At 39.7% G+C, this 19,406-nt stretch overlaps 1 protein-coding gene across 2 annotated transcripts in view; it reads left to right on the forward strand.

Moving 5' to 3' along the window:
* Nucleotides 1-19,406, forward strand: part of col2a1b (collagen, type II, alpha 1b) — a 52,037-nt gene that overhangs the window by 21,396 nt on the left and 11,235 nt on the right. For both annotated transcript variants that reach the window (XM_086117516.1, XM_086117517.1), the window contains 26 exons: nucleotides 673-726; nucleotides 815-859; nucleotides 1,529-1,582; nucleotides 4,947-5,045; nucleotides 5,131-5,175; nucleotides 5,282-5,380; nucleotides 5,502-5,555; nucleotides 6,610-6,717; nucleotides 7,185-7,238; nucleotides 9,430-9,528; nucleotides 10,382-10,435; nucleotides 10,789-10,887; nucleotides 12,084-12,137; nucleotides 12,214-12,267; nucleotides 12,380-12,433; nucleotides 13,210-13,263; nucleotides 13,864-13,908; nucleotides 14,795-14,893; nucleotides 16,063-16,170; nucleotides 16,274-16,327; nucleotides 17,507-17,560; nucleotides 17,647-17,700; nucleotides 17,777-17,830; nucleotides 18,520-18,627; nucleotides 18,764-18,817; nucleotides 18,907-18,960. In XM_086117516.1, the coding sequence (XP_085973642.1) occupies nucleotides 673-726; nucleotides 815-859; nucleotides 1,529-1,582; nucleotides 4,947-5,045; nucleotides 5,131-5,175; nucleotides 5,282-5,380; nucleotides 5,502-5,555; nucleotides 6,610-6,717; nucleotides 7,185-7,238; nucleotides 9,430-9,528; nucleotides 10,382-10,435; nucleotides 10,789-10,887; nucleotides 12,084-12,137; nucleotides 12,214-12,267; nucleotides 12,380-12,433; nucleotides 13,210-13,263; nucleotides 13,864-13,908; nucleotides 14,795-14,893; nucleotides 16,063-16,170; nucleotides 16,274-16,327; nucleotides 17,507-17,560; nucleotides 17,647-17,700; nucleotides 17,777-17,830; nucleotides 18,520-18,627; nucleotides 18,764-18,817; nucleotides 18,907-18,960 (1,764 nt within the window). The remainder of the gene's footprint in view (nucleotides 1-672; nucleotides 727-814; nucleotides 860-1,528; nucleotides 1,583-4,946; nucleotides 5,046-5,130; nucleotides 5,176-5,281; nucleotides 5,381-5,501; nucleotides 5,556-6,609; nucleotides 6,718-7,184; nucleotides 7,239-9,429; nucleotides 9,529-10,381; nucleotides 10,436-10,788; nucleotides 10,888-12,083; nucleotides 12,138-12,213; nucleotides 12,268-12,379; nucleotides 12,434-13,209; nucleotides 13,264-13,863; nucleotides 13,909-14,794; nucleotides 14,894-16,062; nucleotides 16,171-16,273; nucleotides 16,328-17,506; nucleotides 17,561-17,646; nucleotides 17,701-17,776; nucleotides 17,831-18,519; nucleotides 18,628-18,763; nucleotides 18,818-18,906; nucleotides 18,961-19,406) is intronic.

Below are 19,406 nucleotides of genomic sequence, written 5' to 3' on the forward strand. Positions count from 1 at the left end.
TTATAGTTGAACATAAGCATTCACAGGCATCTATTCTTTCTCCTCTGCAAAACATGGCTAATATAAATGCACCTCTGTTGCTATGGTCTTGTGTTTCAATTGTGTATGAATCCATTGAAGGGTGATAATAGTTTGGGATCATTGTACTGTCGTTAGTTTTTATTTTGTTTCGACTTTTGTGTTTTAAATTTTGTTCATTTTAATTCATTTTTACAGCAAGTGTGTTCATTTATATTCATTGCTATTTTATTCACAAATGCTTCGTTTTAGTTTTGTTTGTATTCATTTTAGTTTTAGTTTTTTGTTGTTTTTTTTAATATATGGTGCATTTCCCAGGCAATTAAGCATTGATTAATAAAGTAAACTAAAACTGTTTGACCTTCCTTCTTCTGTACGGATGGAGAGCCATTTCAAAATAAATACATTTAAAATAAAGCCCAAAAGCTCGTTTGTGATATTGATTGACAAAGACAAATAGTTGTTTTTAGTTTTTGTGAATTTTATGAACCTAAGAATAAGTTTCAGTTCGATTTGGGTTTTTTTAATCATTTTTGTTCTTATTTTATTTCATTCACATTTTGATTTGTGTTTTCATTTTTAGTTCCATTTATTTTGTTAATTTACTACAATAACCTTGGTCCAGTGTTAATGACCCCAGTGTTACCTCCCTAGGGACCCAGAGGTCTGCCTGGTGAGAGAGGTCGTCCTGGACCCAGCGGTGTCGCTGTGAGTGTCTCAAACAGTTCCGCCGGAATCAGCAATCAATATTTCATCGAACATATGCTGACTTTGTTCTTTATTTTGTTTATTCCAGGGTGCCCGTGGTAATGATGGTTTGCCCGGCCCCGCTGGTCCCCCGGTAGGTATCCAATGTTAAAGATAATCGTTCATCCTCAGTGTCAATCGTAGGAATTCATGTTGGAAACTTTACACGAGAACCAACAGGGATGCTGTCTAAAGGAAAGCATGCATGAAAGCAAGTTTGTAAGGTATATTGCTTTTTAGTTGAGTCAAGAGTCAAGTCATTTTTGTTGTTTGATAAATCGACAAACACTTGGGGATTTTTTTTTTGTTTTTAATGGCGTAAAATGTACGATTGTCAGGTTCAAAAAGCAAAAGATACAGGACGAAATGTGATGCCTGATTTACATGGGAGTGCATCAGAGAATAACAAGATAGGAATTGATGTGAACATATTCTTGAACTGAAATACGTTAATTTGCAAATATTACACCAAAATAATGATGTGGGATAAAGTGGATTACAAAAAACACACAGAATGGTGTGATGCTTGGTTTTCATTGGTTAGCGATAATATAAAAATCCAGGTCTATTTAAATTTGCATGGAAAGCACGCAAAGCACCCCCCTTCCCCCGAAGAGCTTCCTCTGGCAAGTTTTCAGAAAATTGCGCACGTTTTCTCCCTCCTTGCAACCTCGGTGACATGAGAAGAATTGACGATATTCAAGTAACACCTCACCTGCTTGAGCGTCTAAAATGTTGTTGGCTTTTTTTGTTCCTCGTATAGGGCCCGGTCGGTCCTTCTGGAGCTCCGGGCTTCCCTGGGTCGCCTGGTTCAAAGGTCAGTCTCAAAGTTGCTGAACACCTTCCTGTTTGTTTGTTGTCACTTTGGTTCTTGGTGGACACGCATGACCATGCATATGAACATTTGAACGTCATGATGAAACAGTGTAGTCCTTTTTTTTTTTCCCCGACTGATTCAAAGATGTCTTTCACATGATAGTACACTTATGGGATGGAAGGGATCCAGAAGGAGATGACAAGCTTCTGTCAGAAAACCCCAAAATAGCCTCCAGTTCATGGAGAAGGAAATATTCTGTTGCAGCATTATCAGCATTGAGCCTGCTACCTGTGTTTTCATCAAGTCCTTTAACCCCGCTACCAATGTTCTCAGGTGTTTTCTTTGCGGTCTAATACAGAGATTACTCGAAACAATTGGTGTCTTTGTGACTAGAACTGTCTTTCGTGAGTCGAGACGAAACGTTCTAATCGGGGAGAGATTATGTTAAGGACGAGTGTTGAAGCTTTGAAATGAGAGAAAGCTGAGCTGTATTGAAAAGCGCTTTAAAAGCGGGCCCGTCTGTGTGGAAACTTGGACCGAGGGTCTCATTCCCCTTCTCCCTCTCTCAATTCTGATTTATTCCTCCGGAATGTGCAGACAGTCTCAGCAATTCCGGGGCTGCTTCAGGGGTTTCGACATTGATGCTGTGCCTGTCTTCTCAATCTTTTGGGGATTCGCAAATGGAAGATCTTGATGGAAAATCTGGCAGTTTTCTATCAGTGACCTATTGTGTAACTGTATTTTGCACTCTGTGTGTCTGGGCTGTTGAAATTCCTTGACAGGATGTCCACAGATTTGAAAAAGTTCTTAATTAGTTCCCAAAATGAAGGCAGCCTTAATTATCGATCTCTGCTGCTCAGAGGTCTAAAAAATTCAATTTCTTCAAATTTTATATGTCGGTTAGGCCAACAGCAAGTAACCGCCAGCAATGTGACATTGGCAGAATAAATCGCCAGGGTTTTCCCACACTCCAAAATTCACCAAATTTGTATTGAGAATTGGTTGTGGACGTGACTCCCAAAATGTGAGATTATAAATCTATATTTTAAATCTTTTGAATACGTTACTGAATACGACGGTAAGAATTGCAAGTTATTCATTTAAGAATTATGATTTTATGACTATTAACATTGGTTTGTTAGTTATTAAATTAGCACAATTCTTAATTTTTGTCACATTTATTACTACTGCATTAGCCTAGGTTAGCGATAGATGGCGCATTTCATTTTGCATGCAAATTCATCACCGTAAAAAACGGAACGGCATCATAAAATGAGGATCACTTGTATTTAAAAAAAAAAGTTCTTAAAATATCATGCTATGATATTGTGTCTGTATCCCCTGCATTTAATGAATGTGAGGGTTAAAATTTGCCTTCCTAAACCTCTGTTATAGAAGTGCAGCTAAATAAACCCATTTGGTATTGCATGCACCACATTTAAGCACTAAAAGGACCCAAGAAAAACCAAATCATTATTAGAACCTTGGCTGAATGAACCAAGACTAAAAATAAACATCCACCTCAAAGCTCTTGCTGACCTCAAAATGAGTTGCAGCTTCTGTCTGCAACCACACGTTTTTGGCAATTATTCTCCCTAACTAAAGGCCATGAAGTGAAATAACATCAACAGTCCGCCATGTGGGCAGAGGAATTCTGTCCATCTACTTTTTTCTTCAAATACACTCTAGTTATGTCATACTCCTGAGTCCTATAGGAGAGGAATTCCAGTGAACGCCAAGCTGTATGTAATACTAGGAAGTGGGCTGGGATATCTGTCAAATTCCTAACAAGGTTGTAGGGGCTTTTTTTTTTTATACCAAACAAGAAGCTAGAGAATACATCAAAATGCCGCAACTGGATTAAATGGAAATTTTGCTCACATGTGACTCAGTGGGCTTCACGTCCTCATTGGATATTGAAACTTAAAAAGTGCAAAGACTTCTCTCTCTAATGCACCATTAATGTTTGTGACCCGAAGATGACAGAAATCTAGCAAAAATGGGCCATACTGCGACATGAGGTGATGAACCGTAGATGATCGTGTCATCATAGCCATTCGAAGCAAATCAATATTTACTGTATGTGGCATTTTTATTACTATTGAATGTAAAATAACCCATGCAGTCCTAGTTCACTATTTCTGAAAATCACCAATTCATGTTTCCTTTTAACTATCCACCGGTATTAGGTGAAAAACTCACCTAATCGTGTTTTTTGTGATCCTTCTGGATTATCACAAAATGGCGCCCAAACCCTGTTAAAATGACAAAGCGCACTTGAGGTGCATGTTTCAAAATCATATCATCTGTAACTGGTCATTTATTTTTAAGGATAATGTTGTAAAATGAGTTTGGGGATTATAGTTTGTGATATATTTGCGGTTTAATCTATGCATATAGGCATCTTTTACCAATTCTTGTGGGGGTGTCACTTACGATTTTTGCTATTTATGGCAGGGCTCAGTCTCTTCTAACCACAAAGAATGAGCAATGACTGTGACATGAACCACACAAGCGAAATTTCAGGGGGAAGAAATTACAGTAAATATCACAATAAACCAAAATTTACTCAAGTGCAGTGCGTGTTGGAGCTAGCATTAGCATATGAGCTAGTGGCGGTATTTTAGAAAACAATGATTCAGTCCCACATTTTAGCCTGCATTTCAGCAGGCTAAGTTGCTGAAATGCAGGCTAAATTGTGGGACTAAATCACTAATACTGTTTACAGAGAACGGAGCAGGGCCCAACATTTATTTGTGCCCTAGTGATTTGCAGTCAACTTTAGCTATTGAAATCCAAAAAACCTTAATTCATTTCAAGAATAATAATAGGATTTCAAAGACAACAGTTTGAACATGGTTGATGAAAATGAAGCACAATTTCAGATTTTTAAAATCCATATTTAATGATAAAACTTAAAATTATTTTAATCAAATGAATCCAAAACAAACTAACATAGTTTCATAGTCCTTGTCTATTTTAGGGGTTCTCAAATGCTTTACCACCTAAAAATAAACTTTGCTCTCCAAGTTCCACCATTGTAACCAGCAAAAAATGCATAGTAGTAGTAGGCCTAAATTGTTTTATTCCTAAAAAGTAAATGTAATATCATTGTAAGCCACTATATTATGTAGTCTCAACATAAATAGAAAAATGTAAAAAAACAACATACAGAATAATAATTCAATTAAAATGTATTGCACATGAATGTTAAATCTTTTACCTAAATAAATGGTTTAAAAGAGTTCATGAAGATTAAATGTAAATGTATTGATCTTAAAAGTTTAATACAACTGAACTGTACTTTTTTTCGCGTACTCCTGAAGGGAAGCCGTATTCAACATCTGCTTGTGTTGTCCATCAGGGAGAAGCTGGTCCCACTGGTGCTCGTGGACCCGAGGGTGCACAGGGACCCCGTGGAGAGTCCGGCACACCTGGCTCATCTGGACCTTCCGGTGCTTCCGTGAGTGATTTGACATCAAAAACTTTCTCATTGTGGTTTGTCATTAAACTCAGGGAGGCTTACAGGTGTGTTATGTTCTTTAAAGGGAAACCCAGGTACTGATGGTATCCCCGGAGCCAAAGGATCATCTGTAAGTAGAAAAAAAAATGTATTGGGCTTCCTTAATGAGTGTTTTGAATAACATTCTTAATAAAATCAGAAATAAAAGACTAAGACTGAGTGTTTTTGCTTTGAAGGGTGCTCCCGGTATCGCAGGCGCTCCCGGTTTCCCTGGACCTCGCGGGCCTCCCGGGCCTCAGGGAGCGACCGGACCTCTCGGGCCAAAAGGAACATCTGTACGTGATCACGGCATAATACAGCCAGCAGAGATAGTCGCTTTCATCTGGAAAATGCATGAATTTCCACTTGAGAAATATTTGAGGACGACGGCCTGTTTTGTTTTTTTTTGTCCTTCAGGGCGATCCAGGTATCACAGGCTTCAAGGGAGAGGCCGGACCTAAAGGAGAGCTTGTAAGTTTGATTTCTTTAGAATTTAATGACATTAACCCGCTTTGAGACACATTTTCTTCATATCATGAGGACACAACCCACTTTCATAGACGTGGAAAGCACATTTCATCCACTTTCTAGCTTATCTCAGTCGACTTTTGGTGAGAGATGTGTGGTGGGGTACATGTCGCCGGTCAACTGTAGTGCTCAATAATCTGACAGTCACATCAACCATCCAATTTTGATCGCATTTGTCCATATTTTAGCAAGAGAATTTGGGAACACCATATACTCGTCCCCTGCCAGTTGCAGTGTACATATCAACAAGCGACCATTCACCTTCTTCAGTCCCATTTAGTCCTCTGGCTTCAGTTGACTTCATTTTAGCGCCGGCTCCCATCCCTCTCCATAGCTCCTCAGATTAATGCATTCTTCTCCAAATGAACATGGTACGGCCGGCTTTATGCGGGGCAAAGCTCTTAATGGTTGTATCGTCATAGTCAAAACAGCGTGGATATTCCATAAACGACTGCTGTCAGGCTGCTGAATAAAAATAAAATGACGTGGAACACAATTGTAAATAGCACAGCCACCTTATCTATATCTTTATTTATATTGCAATTAATTGAACTGTGTACATTGAAACTGAAACATTTATTTTTGTGAATGCAAACATTGTTTTTCTTCTTTCTACCCCCAATTTTGCTGCTGTAGACTGTAAATTTCTCCAGTGTGGGACAAATAAAGGATATCTTATCTTATTTTATAAACACTATGGCTAAACGCAATAGTGCGTGCACGACACCAAAAGGGGCAAATGCCGATGTTGAACGCTATAGAAAATGGATGGTTGGGCAGTCACTTTACTGTTTAGGTAGCCTGAAGAGTGACAATTTGTTAAACAGACTGCTAGAAAAATCATCAAGTCAAATTGCAAAATAGGCATTTGCTCTTGCATCTACATGTGGTCACGCCTGACTTAGAGGAAAAATAGCATTTATTTAAATGTTTCAATGCACATATTTGGTTGTCGTTCTGTACTGATATGAGTTCTAATCACGACTGTTCTGTGCAGGGACCGGCTGGTCCTCAGGGAGCCCTCGGCCCACAAGGAGAAGAGGGCAAGAGAGGACCGAGAGGCGAACCCGGTGCTGCTGGACCAATTGGACCTCACGGAGAGAGAGTGAGTACTGTGAAATATGTACGGATACTACAGTACACTATAGCAGTCTGAAGGTTTTCTACTTGTTTGATGCAGAACCAAACAGGAGGAATTTGAATAAATCCAGCCCCCAAAGCCAGTTTTATTGAGCAAGATTAAATTTGGGGGACATTTTCATCATGGGGGCATAATATATATGTGTGTGTGTGTGTGTGTGTGTATGTATATTTATACTGTATGTTTATATATATATATATATATATATATATATATATGTATGTATGTGTGTGTGTGTGTGTGTGTATATATATATATATAGAGAGAGAGAGAGAGAGAGATATGAAAAGCAGTTTCAAACCACAACACAAAATTGGTTTTATATCATTTCCAATGAGGCCAAATAAGTAGATTGTTTTAAAAAGTGTTTGTTCAAACTTGGCAAATGAAGGGGTAGTGTGCTCATAATAGTGACTGTGGTTTGTTTCCAGGGCTCTCCTGGTAACCGCGGTTTCCCAGGTCAAGATGGTCTGGCTGGTCCCAAGGTGAGTCATGTCTTCATTTGCAAAAAGAGAGTTCTTATGATTGTGATTGCTGCCAAAATTGGATACGTGCCCTTATTAAAAATGCATTCGCGTGAGATAAGGAAATGTGTGCAGTGGCTCCCATAGAGTCCAACCTTGTCAACTTGCAATTTGCAATTGCAAGTTTTTTGTTATCATGCTCGCATGATGTCATTTACGAGTCAATGTTATCTTTTCCGACGTGGCTGTAATTACGAGTCAATGTTATCTTTTCCGACGTGGCTGTAATTCAATTTTAATCCTCCGGACTCCGTAACCTTCAAATGCCAGCCCCCCTGAAAAGAGCACTTCCGGTTTTCGCTGACACATTAAGAATGCTCTAGCAATAAGGCAAAACACTTTAGGCCATGCATCTTTACTTCGGCAAACTCACAATAGCCCATTTCGTCTTGCATTGTACTGCCTGTGTGCTTTCAGAAGGATATTTCACACATCATTAACTCCTTTTGACAATTTAGGGAAATTGCTTGCAAAATAAGCCATGCACTAATGATGTGTTTAATGATGCATGTTATAATAACAACAAAAATAAATCAGGTGTTCACGTTAAATGAATGCCCACAGTCACACCTTCACTAATCCTTTACTGATCATTTATATATATTCATATAATAAAGTAATATGTTTAACAATTACACATTTATAGCCCAAACAATTGGCTGTATTATTTGTTTTCAATGATGAATACGGAGTGGGGGTGCGCCAACTCTCAGCATGTTAAAGGAATGGCTGGCTTGAGAACATTTGTGAAATGCTTTTCAGTATTTTATGTGCACATAGTCACAATTTTATTTTCACAAGTTTCCCAACATGTGGCATACGCATTTCCAGAACAGTTGATGAGCGTTAGAACCCAAATTGCTTTTGTCTTTTTTTTCTTAAGGGTCATTGCAAGGCGTGGGAGTCGAGGGTGGGGGGTGGTTTACTCTGTTGGGATCCTTAAGAGGTGTGCATGGCTTTAACAAAGTTTGGAAAAGACTATTCTATACTTTTATGTGTAGTAGTGACTTAGGTTAGTCTTCCACCATATAATTCCATTGCATGAAAGTAACAAGAGAGAGAACGTTGGAGGGCAGTTAAGAGGAAAGAAAAATATGACACTGTAAGCCAGACCTTTCGGCAAAGTACGGCCCGGGGACCACATCTGGCCCGCCCGCGGTCTCTGAACGGCCCTCACACTGGCCATGGAGTCAAAGTAAAACACAAAATATGTTTATTTCGAACGCTTTGTTTTTATTTTATGTGCACAAATGTGGACGTTAGTACAAGCGAGGCATAGCAAGCGAGAGCTAAGACTGCAGTCTTGCCAACTTAGCAACACTCTTTTTCAACTCCTCCAGCAACTGTTATTCCAAAAAAAGAGACCAGCAAAAATGACATTAGTGTCACTACACGCGACAATATGCTATGATCTGTTTTCAATTTTCAGATTCGGCATTTGTTTGAAACAGCCAATTCTCTTTTCTCTTTGAGTCACCACCGATTTGTGTACAGCCTGAGTAAATGGTAATATAGACAAGAACGATGACTTCCACGAAAGCATCTAAATCCATCTCGTGGCCAGTAGGTTCCCAAATTCTTGTTTGCGCAACCCCCAGTGTTACAGGGGAAAAAAAACTGTGGCAGGTTTCTATCTTTTTTTCTTGTTTAGGTCGTGTTTAACTGACATGAAATTGAATTTGGATCTTTTTTTTTTGTTTGCCCGATGAAACATGATGTCTGGCTTTATGGTCAAGGTGTGCAACAACTCGATCTGGATGTTGACGGTGGCTCACGGCTTGAAATAAAGTTTGTTCAAGGCTGTTCTCTGCTTTCCTGTGCAAATGGTAACTCGGCTCAGACTTTCCAGTGAATTGTGTCCTTCCATCCTGTGGCCACCCGATGGTAGCATAGCTCCGAATCTGTCTCTTGACAAGCGACCCAAATGTCTCTCATGTCAGCAGCAGAATCTCATTAAACGTGATCTCCCTGCGCACATATCTCATTTATGCTCAAATGAACCTGCCAGAATTTAATCTGCTCATCTTCAGCGGGTCACTGAAAGGCATCACACCATTAAAAGGAGCTCCCCGTCTGCTCCTGCGGGCTTTTTTGGGGTGGAATGAAAGGCCTGTTTGTCATGCTCGCTCACTTTCTCTCTTTTTTTCTTTAGGGTGCACCCGGTGAGCGTGGACCCTCAGGTGCAAGTGGTCCGAAGGGTGCTAACGGTGACCCAGGCCGTCCTGGAGAGTCCGGTCTGCCTGGTGCCAGAGTAAGTTCTATTGGAAGAAATAGATTCATTAGTTATGGCTCCTGGTCATGGCTCATCATCCTTCATTGTCAGTTCCGCACTGGACAAGGTCAATCATGACGGTATAAAAGTTTCATATCGCGATGACAGTGAGTAATTGCAATCAAGGTTATCTGTGGTTTTTAAAATACTGCGAAAAGTACTCGCCCATCCCTACTTTTATTCCCCGTATGCTATGATGCAATGCAATGTAATGAGTAATTATGTATTGTATGTATTTCTGTTTGCCTTGATCTCAATTAACTCACTTAGATAAATAAAAGTGAAATTGACCTCATTTGGACATAGGAGGCTTCTGCCTGATAATGTATATTTTTAAGTTGCTCAATACTTCTTGGCACCACAGTCTTGGAATAAAAATAACATTACAAAAATAATACAAAATATTAGCAAATCTAAAATATTACACATATTGGAAAATAATTCAAAACATTAGAAAATAATTTTCAGATTTAAAAAGAAACGTGAAGTGGGCATATCCTTGGCATCTTCTTATTTCTCTGTTTGTTTGGGACCCCAAAGACAACTACTCCTCCCAGCGACAGTAAATACGCACCTAAAAATATTGTCAATTTGAAGCGGTCTGAAATATTATCATGGTTGATCGATAAACCGTAAACTCTTTTATCCCTAATCAGGACAAGTTCCACCACCTTAAGTTTATTTATGTATTTTCCATTTCTTGCGGTAGTAACGTATTCGTCATCCAGTCTAGCAGAAGATGCAATTCCCACGATGGAGCTATGTGTCTCGTCTCTATGCAAATGACCTACCGGTATGTATTTGTTGATTGTGTGCTTGTGTGCTCTGGCAGGGTCTTACTGGACGTCCCGGAGACGCTGGTCCCCAAGGCAAAGGCGGACCATCTGTGAGTGCATCCCTTCCAATTGTGTGACTGATGTCGATCAAAAACAAAAAAAAAAGCATACCATCTCCAGCTTCAGGAGCCATGATGTGATGGAGTATATTCGCAGCCGCCGAGAGGCTTTTTAGTAATTGAGAAATCCACATTTAATGACAAATCCAATCATTACCTTCCAGCTCAGCCGTCCCAGTGTGTCACTTTGACATTTTTATGTTCCTCATTTCATGGCATACACATTATTTTTTTGACGGATGAATTCCTCTGTACAATATTAACAATTTTCCCATTTTATTACTTACAAGTGCTGCACACTGACAATTGACTGTTTTATTTTATTTTATTTTTTTACTGTGCAGGGAGCTCCTGGTGAAGACGGCAGACCGGGACCCCCCGGCCCACAGGGTGCCCGTGGACAACCTGGCGTCATGGGATTCCCCGGACCCAAAGGAGCAACTGTAAGCAAGTTATCACAGCGTTAGGCTAAACACACATTGTTACCATATGACTATTATGGTACTTGTATACTTTTATGTTATTTAATGTGCATTTGTGTTTGTTTCTATATTTGAAGTTGTTGGGGGACGACCCACTTAGTCTCCATACCAGAAAAACTACAGGACTCACTTGCATAGTCACTTGTTGCTAGGCAAAATTAATGGGACATGGTCATTGATGCCTCCATGCCTGATATATAATGCTAGGCAGAATTCATGAGGCTTTATTATTTGTGACTAAAGCCAAATTTGAAAAATACTCATGTGCCAATTAGGCACACAGTGATATTTCTTTGGGAAGTTGTGACAGTGACTTCCCCACTGCTTCACTCAGCAGAGATAGAACAAGAACAGACTTGCTGGGTCTGACATGTTTGCCGCTTGTTGCTTGGTAGAATTTGTGGGGCACGATAATTTGTGCCCCTGAGCCTAATTTTAAAAAAGCATATTCCTGTCACGTAGACAATGTTGTTTCTCTGGTAACTTAGGATAGTGAGTACTACTCCCTTACACCACATAGAAAGGACATCACTACACTTGCTTGGACAGACAAGGTGTAGACACTGTTTGCAAGGCATATAATTGGTGGTGAACAATTATTTAGCACGTCTAACTGCAGCATTTGATAGAGTGGACCAAAAATATTCTTTTGGTTTGTTTGTCGCACAAGTTGGGCATTAGAAGCGCTCTTTGGTGGTTTAGATCCTATTTGGCTGAGAGAACGTTTTGTGTCAGTCTTCGTTTCCCCGCACTGTCCCACTGTTGTATGGTGTTCCACAAGGTTAAATTCTGGGTCCTCTGCTGTTTTCACTGTATCTGCTGCCCTTGGATTTGTAAGCTTGATAAACAAAATAGTCACTATGCTGTTTCCATGGCAACACGGATCGGTGGTTTCTTCTGCCCCATGTAGCAAATAAATGCCATAAACAGACTTGCTCGTTCGGCACATTGGCTACTTGTTGCTCGGCACCACTGAAACAAAGGGTAAAAAAAATATTTGTATCCATTATTTTTGCACTCAAGGCCAACCAAACTGGGCACAGTCACCATCTGCTGGGTGTGTTGGCATTGACCTCCTCGTCCTCCTGATGCAAATCACACATTTTGTTGTTGATCAATTCTTACTTTTGCACTGTGTCCTTGTGGTTTGTTTATAGGGCGAGCCTGGCAAATCTGGTGAGAAGGGATTGGTTGGAGCTCATGGTTTAAGGGTAAGTGTGAAGCAATCATCAACAAAATAAATCATGTAAGGCACACGTTAATACTGCATTTTTTCCTTCACCTCAGGGTCTACCTGGTAAAGATGGTGAAACTGGCGCTGCCGGACCCCCCGGCCCTGCTGTACGTATCGATAATGTTGCATTTGTAATTTTGCGCATGGCTTTTCTAAAGTGTATTTCATGACAGTAGTTGACACATATTGAGTTGATTTGATGTTTACGTTCATCTTTAGGGCCCTGCTGGCGAGAGAGGAGAGCAAGGACAGCCCGGTCCCTCTGGTTTCCAGGTAAAAGTCTCACTTATGCACTCATTCACATACCTAGCTAATAAAAAGCATGTATCATGTGTTTTTCCAAAGACAACAGCAATGGATACAAAGAAACATTTATTATTTTACAAAGAAAAAAAGTGTGGTGTTTTTCGGATCAAATCGAACAAAACAAATCTCACACAGTTTGGTTGTCATTCACAGGACAACAAAGATATGAATATCAATATCCAAAGAGAAATGCTGTTTTTTTATTTCACATAATCATCCAAAATATTTGGGATTTTTTTTTCTATTTACCTGCTTTTTTGTCTTAAAAGGTCTATGATTTAAATTGATTGGATTTTACTTTTAACTGGATTTTCCACCCAACCAAATTGTGATTTTTTTTCATGTCTAAAAACAATTTATTTTTTAAAACCTTGGACTGTATAGAATAAATGTGATTGACAAAAACAACCTTTTATATCAGAAAAAAAACTATTTAAATTTTTTTTGAAAAACTTCACTTCCACCATCGCTACTAAAACAATTTTAAAAAATTGCCACTAGAGCTGGAAAACAGTAATTAATTCTAAAAACAATGAAAGCCACACACTATGGTGCAAATTCATAATCAAATGTAAGGAAGAAAAGAAATTGTCAGGCATATTCAAAATAACCCTTATTATAACCCCTTGTCCATCCATCACTGTGTAGTATTTTTGGAGTATTTGTTGCAACATAATAGTAATAATTATGATAAATATATGTATGCTCGCACACATGGTGATGTTTATGTCTTGTTGACACAGGGTCTGCCCGGCCCCCCTGGTCCCCCTGGTGAGGGAGGCAAGCCTGGAGATCAGGTACGTGCACACGGAACAGTCAGTCAATCATGTCAAGCATGCAGGAGCCACTTGGGAGATTGAGGACAATGTTGTTTAGACCCCAAGGAGCCTGGCAAGGGTTTAGAAATTGACTTTGCTTTTGCTGCATGTCAGCCATCCATTTGAGGTTTTATACCGTATCACACTGTATATATGTTTTCGTCCTACGGCTAAGAAGAAATCCTATTGATTTTGTTATCTGTTACAAGATGGCTAATGTAGCTCCGGTCAAATGTCAAATCGATTTTTTTTCATTATGTGTTCTTTACGTACATATTGCTTCAGGATCTCAGGATGTATTGATCGCGTCAAAGTAAAAACCTTCATTATATTGAATTACCTCAATAAAATATTATTATTGTTATTATAGTTGATATTTTTTACTCTTTAAACCACTGACTGCAACTAACCAATGTCATGCTTAGCACGTAAAAATGGGCACTTGCCACTTTTTTGAGCAGCTTCTACCTGTCTCTTAGTTGAAAGCAGTCTACACATGAACGCTTGTAATAAAATGCATTGACTCTCCGAGGCCCACTTCCTGATTCATCACGTGTCACATCCTCTCTCCTGCATCAGGGTGTTCCAGGAGAAGGCGGAGCTGCCGGTGCTACTGGACCAAGGGTACGTTGACAGAATCCATGCATCTTAGCGTAATGCTAACATTCCAAAATCCCATTGACATGCTAGCGGTTAGAAGCAATAGATTGGAACAGTGGAGAAATACATGTAGATAGATAACAACAGTGCGCACAACCAAATATTATTTATACTCTATGAAAAAGGTCTACTATTTCAGCATCTTACTGAGTCACTTACGGTCGCAGTAGAAGAAGAAGTAGTACTCTTCTTTGTTTGTGTTTGTATGAGTTATATTGCCTCCCAGTGGCTAAGGCAGGCACATCAAAAGGAGCAGGACAGTGAAATGGTTTGCAGCATTAAATGATGAACTGTTTAATTCTTTACATTCTATTTCATCATTTTATTGCTATGTTTTTGTAAAGTAAAATGTTATATAGAGTGCCATTTTTCCTTCCAAAATATTTTTGTCCATTTGGGGGGAGGCTGGATCAGATTAATGGTCTTTCCATTCATTGAAATGTAGAAAGGTAATTTGAAATTTGACTTATGAGAATGGTCTCGGAACAAATTATTATTATTTTTTTCATAAGGCACCATTGTAATAAATATTGTTTTAAGACACTGTAAAATTGTCTAGTTTGAATATTAACCCTGCGCTTCAATTAAGTCAAATAAAAATCTGAACTTAATGATTCAATTAAAATCCACTGCACATAAACGGTAAATAAAATTGTACCTAAATGAAAGAAAACATTTCTAAAAGAAGAACTGTTTTGTATTTTAAAGTTCAAATACAACTGACCTGCACTTTATAGATGTACTGTACTGCATTGAAAAAAAGTTGTTTATGCAGCATAAGATTATGCATAGTTTCAACACTAATTAATGACAAGTGATAACCGATGGATTGACTTGTGTTGATGTTCAGGGAGAGCGAGGCTTCCCCGGAGAGAGAGGAGCAGCCGGTCCTCAGGGTCTGCAGGGACCCCGAGGTCTGCCCGGAACCCCTGGAACTGACGGCCCCAAAGTGAGTCATTATGAGTCATGAATGCAACATAGCTCACCACTCCATTTATTCCATCCACAGTCAATAGCTGCCTGCTGTTTTTCTGTTTGGCAGCTTTTCCTGGGAGGGAAAATGTTATTAGAGAATCCTTGTGATAAGGCTTCACAACACTCACCGGCAAACAATGATTTTTTAAGTACAAATCGACTTCACACAGGTGCAATCCGCTGTGTGTTTCCAATTCAGCCACCGACCGGCACATTTAAGCCGTTTAATTGCAGCAACATGGTAGAAGCAGATGCTGTTGTCACACGCTCAGTTATCTGAAGCGATGTCCTTATCTGCGTGAAATGTCAGAAAGCAGCAACTACAGGTCAATCTGGAATTAGTCCCAGAGTTGGCAATTGGGATTCATCACTGGCCATAACAGTGACAATGGTACTACACGCGCACAATGTAACAGAATCTATTCATACAAAGAAAGAGTGTCCTAGAGGCATTTGCAGAACGGAAACACTAATTCAATTATTTTGTAAGATAAGACAGTATACGATGAAATAAGATACAGTGCAGTGCCTCGACAGGGTCTTTAGACTAAACCATCGCGCAGTCCTTATGGTGGTGGCCTGCTGTTCCGCCAGAAGTCTGTAGGTGGTCTCAAGGCGTGTGTATGAAGTTGTTATCTGATTCCACAGAGGTGGGAAAGAAGTGAAGCCATATGCTCCTTTTGCATCCCAACAGCATTGGCATTAAGGAGCGAGAGAGATTTAAAAAAAATTGTATGTGTAAGAATCCACAAATGCTTTAATGAATGAATTCTATGAATTTGAAAAATGATCTTCAATCAAAAAAACAATTGTACATATTTTCACCTAATCGAATACTTTCATTTTTCAATATTCTTTCGATGTTAACAACATACTTACAGTACATTATGTGTGTGTGTGTACTTTTATGTAATCAATAATAAATAGATGAATGATTTCTTTATTACTCTGATAAACAACGGAAAATAACAAGAGTCACGCTTATACTAAATTGACTCGTTATGGAAAAAAATACAACTGTTGACATTTTCCAGCAAGCCTTTTGTTAAAAATGTTATGAGCTGACGGTGAAAGTGCTCAACCGCTAATACCCACCATATCTATCTTGCCTCATAATTTCTACCATCTCGTCTCGCTCTTCAGGGCGCAATCGGACCTGCTGGAGGCGGCGGAGCTCAGGGACCTCCCGGTCTGCAGGGTATGCCCGGAGAGAGAGGAGGCTCTGGTATTCCCGGACCCAAAGGAGACAGAGTAAGAATGTGTCCCGACATGTGTGTCTGTTCTGATTTGAAGTTCCGTTTACACACGCTGATAAAATTCTTGATCATAAAATGGGTTTTTTTAACCTTCACAGGGTGACCTTGGAGAGAAGGGACCTGAAGGTGCTCCTGGTAAAGATGGTGGCAGGGTAAGTTTAGAGTGATGAAACCCCCCCCCCCCCCCCCCACTATTAAGGGTTCTACCTCCGTAGATAGCGCATGTGCGCTTGAGCGTAAAAGCTGCAACACCTTGATTTTTATTCTGGTGCAAGTCTTAAACACAACTCTAAGAGACATAATGAATCATTCGATTCAAACGAGGTGTTTGGTACTCTTGTGAATTGTCATTGAACTTCAGTGTCATGCAATGATGAAACTAAAATGTTGCAATTTCACATCACCTGGCTACCTAGTATTCATAGTTGAAATTTACCCAGTTCAGATGTGAAAGGTCAACATTTTGGCCGTGGCTTCTGGAACATTTTTGCATGTCTCTTCATGGTATACATTCCCTCCAAATTTTGAGTTTCTACGTTAAAGTGTATGAATTTCGGGGACTGAATTCAAGTCGGAATGACCATCCTGCAAATGTTCGCGAATTTTGCGTTGCTCATCTGTCTCGTATACTGTATGTGGTTCAGATTTGGTATCAATGAGAGCAAAAAATATATGGGACAAATTCATCTTTGAAGGACCCATAGAAATGGTAAAAATTATTCCCAAAGATGGTGGCCTCAAACCAAAATTTCCAACTTCCTTTGTTTTTTTCGGGCTTGGCTCGTTGAGAATGATTTGTTTGAAACCTGGTATAGGAGATGAATTTTTAAATAAAATTCTAGGGGGTACTACCAAGACAAATTGACCCTGAAATGGCTGCTCAAAACTACACCCGGCCCCTTTCTGTGTTTTTTAGGCATAGCTTTTTAATTTTTGATTCTGTGTGTGTAATCATGATAGAAGTGCCCATCAAGTTTCATGATCCTGAGGTATACTGACATTGGGGGCTGAATTTTCAAACAAATTCTAGTGGCCTGTACCAAGCTGAAATGGTGTTGTTTTAGACTTTTTTGTGTTTTACTCAATAATTAGACATACCTACCAATTTTCTTAATGCTAAGATGAACTTGTTTTGGGTGCTGAATTTTCAAAAAACTCTTGGGTATCCTCCTAAAGGCAATTTTAAAGAAAATACCCAATACCACAGGTAAATTTATACCAGATGAGTAAAATTGTGCATATGTTATGTACTTTTGTTCAGTTGTTTACATCATATCATTTCCTCAGTAACACCAGAAATGGCCATTATTGACTCTATATTTAATTTTCAGGGTCTTACTGGTCCCATCGGCCCTCCTGGTCCTGGCGGTCCCAATGGTGAAAAGGTAAGGTTGATATTTTTCCTCTTATACGCAATTCATCTTGAAATATATACAGGGGACATGTATTTACTGTTGTGTTTTGTTTACAGGGTGAATCCGGTCCTGCTGGTCCTTCTGGAGCTCCCGGTACCCGTGGTGCTCCTGTAGGTTTTTAATCCTTTTAGCCTGCCAAATGTTGCAAGTGTACATTCACACGTTTACCGTTGCGTTCTCCTATAGGGTGACAGAGGTGAGACCGGACCTCCTGGGCCTGTTGGATTTGCTGGACCCCCTGTAAGTAACACCGAGACAGCCATACTGTTAGCTTGGCAAATGATCGAGTATACGTCTGGATGACACACAATGTTGTCCTGGTGACTTCCGCTTTTCAGATGTTTATAGCCGTTGCAGAATAGCACCACACACACTAAAAATAGATCGAGATGCGACAAATACAAGTCCCCTACTGTCACTTGTACTTGTAAAATGAGTCAGCTTTAATTGGAAGGGTGCATTTTGATAAATGCGCTCAATTCTACTCTTAACCTTAAGTCTTGAAAGAATCCTTGTTCAAACGTCTTTGATGATAAAGAATATATCTTGCTGGCCAATTTATAACTATGATGTGCATTTTCCACAATTTCAGTATCAAAAATAGCCCAACATTAACCCTTTCATGCACCCAGTAACCTAATAACATGGTGAGCTGTCCACTAGAGTAACCGCTGTCCCTGAAAGGGTTAAAGGATTTCATGACTTCATCTTGGATAAATATTGAATTTTAAAAAAATGCCACTTTCAGATGTTTTCAAATGGGACACATTTTGTCACAAGGAACAAATGTCAGTTTTTTGAAGCGTTACGATTTAAGGTTTTCCTATTAAAATAAAAAAGTAAATGCTGAACGCTAACACCAGTTAGCCACCACAAGCTAACACTATGTTCATCGAGACAACCTAAAAGTGTTCATATCTCTCCACCAGGGCTCAGATGGACAACCTGGACTCAAGGGAGAGATGGGAGAATCTGGACAGAAGGGTGATGCCGGCGCTCCCGGACCACAAGGACCGTCTGGTGCCCCTGGACCCGCCGTGAGTCACTTATAAAACATGGGCATAACAATAGATGATTGAATGTTAAGAATGTGGCCAATTGTGAGGAATTAGTTGTCCTCAAGCGGGCGAGGTCCCATTTAACACTAAAAGTACAGTCATGTTTCTTTTCCAGGGTCCTACTGGTGTTTCTGGACCTAAAGGCGCCCGCGGTGCTCAGGGACCTCCCGTAAGTGACCTCATGACACCCAGAACTGTCGCCATCACTTCCGCTGACTTTCTGTTGGATGGATTTTTATTCCCCTCCCACTCTTTCAGGGTGCCACTGGTTTCCCTGGAGCTGCCGGAAGAGTTGGACCCCCCGGTCCTAATGTAAGTCGGTCAATGATTTTTTTTCCCTAAACTATATTCAACAGTACTGTACAAGCAAACTGCACATCGGAATTGTGCAGAGGTGGGCGCGTCTGTACACTTTGCAAGTCCGTCATTCGTACTGACGGACCTTCCATGAGTCCTGTTGTACTTCCGACAAATGGGCAAATGGCGATTTGGGTGATGGACGAAAAACCATTTTCGTCTGCACTTAGTCCAGCAATTTTCAAAGTTTCCATCATTCGACACTCTTCAGACCTTCCATCACTACTGACAAAATTCTCACATTTCGAATTGTGTATTGCTGCCATCTCTTGAAAAGCATCTGTCTCCGAATTGACTGGAAAAACAGCAGTCATTTCTTTACTCCAGAAAGACAAAATTGAAGGTACACACTTTGTTCAACAATGACGTATTTGTTCAAAATATTTTTTTTTCAAATAAGA

The sequence above is a fragment of the Hippocampus guttulatus genome, chromosome 8 (genome assembly GCF_054856545.1).
Source record: "Hippocampus guttulatus isolate MCC_2025c chromosome 8, RoL_Hgut_1.0, whole genome shotgun sequence".
NCBI classification, from domain to species: domain Eukaryota; kingdom Metazoa; phylum Chordata; class Actinopteri; order Syngnathiformes; family Syngnathidae; genus Hippocampus; species Hippocampus guttulatus.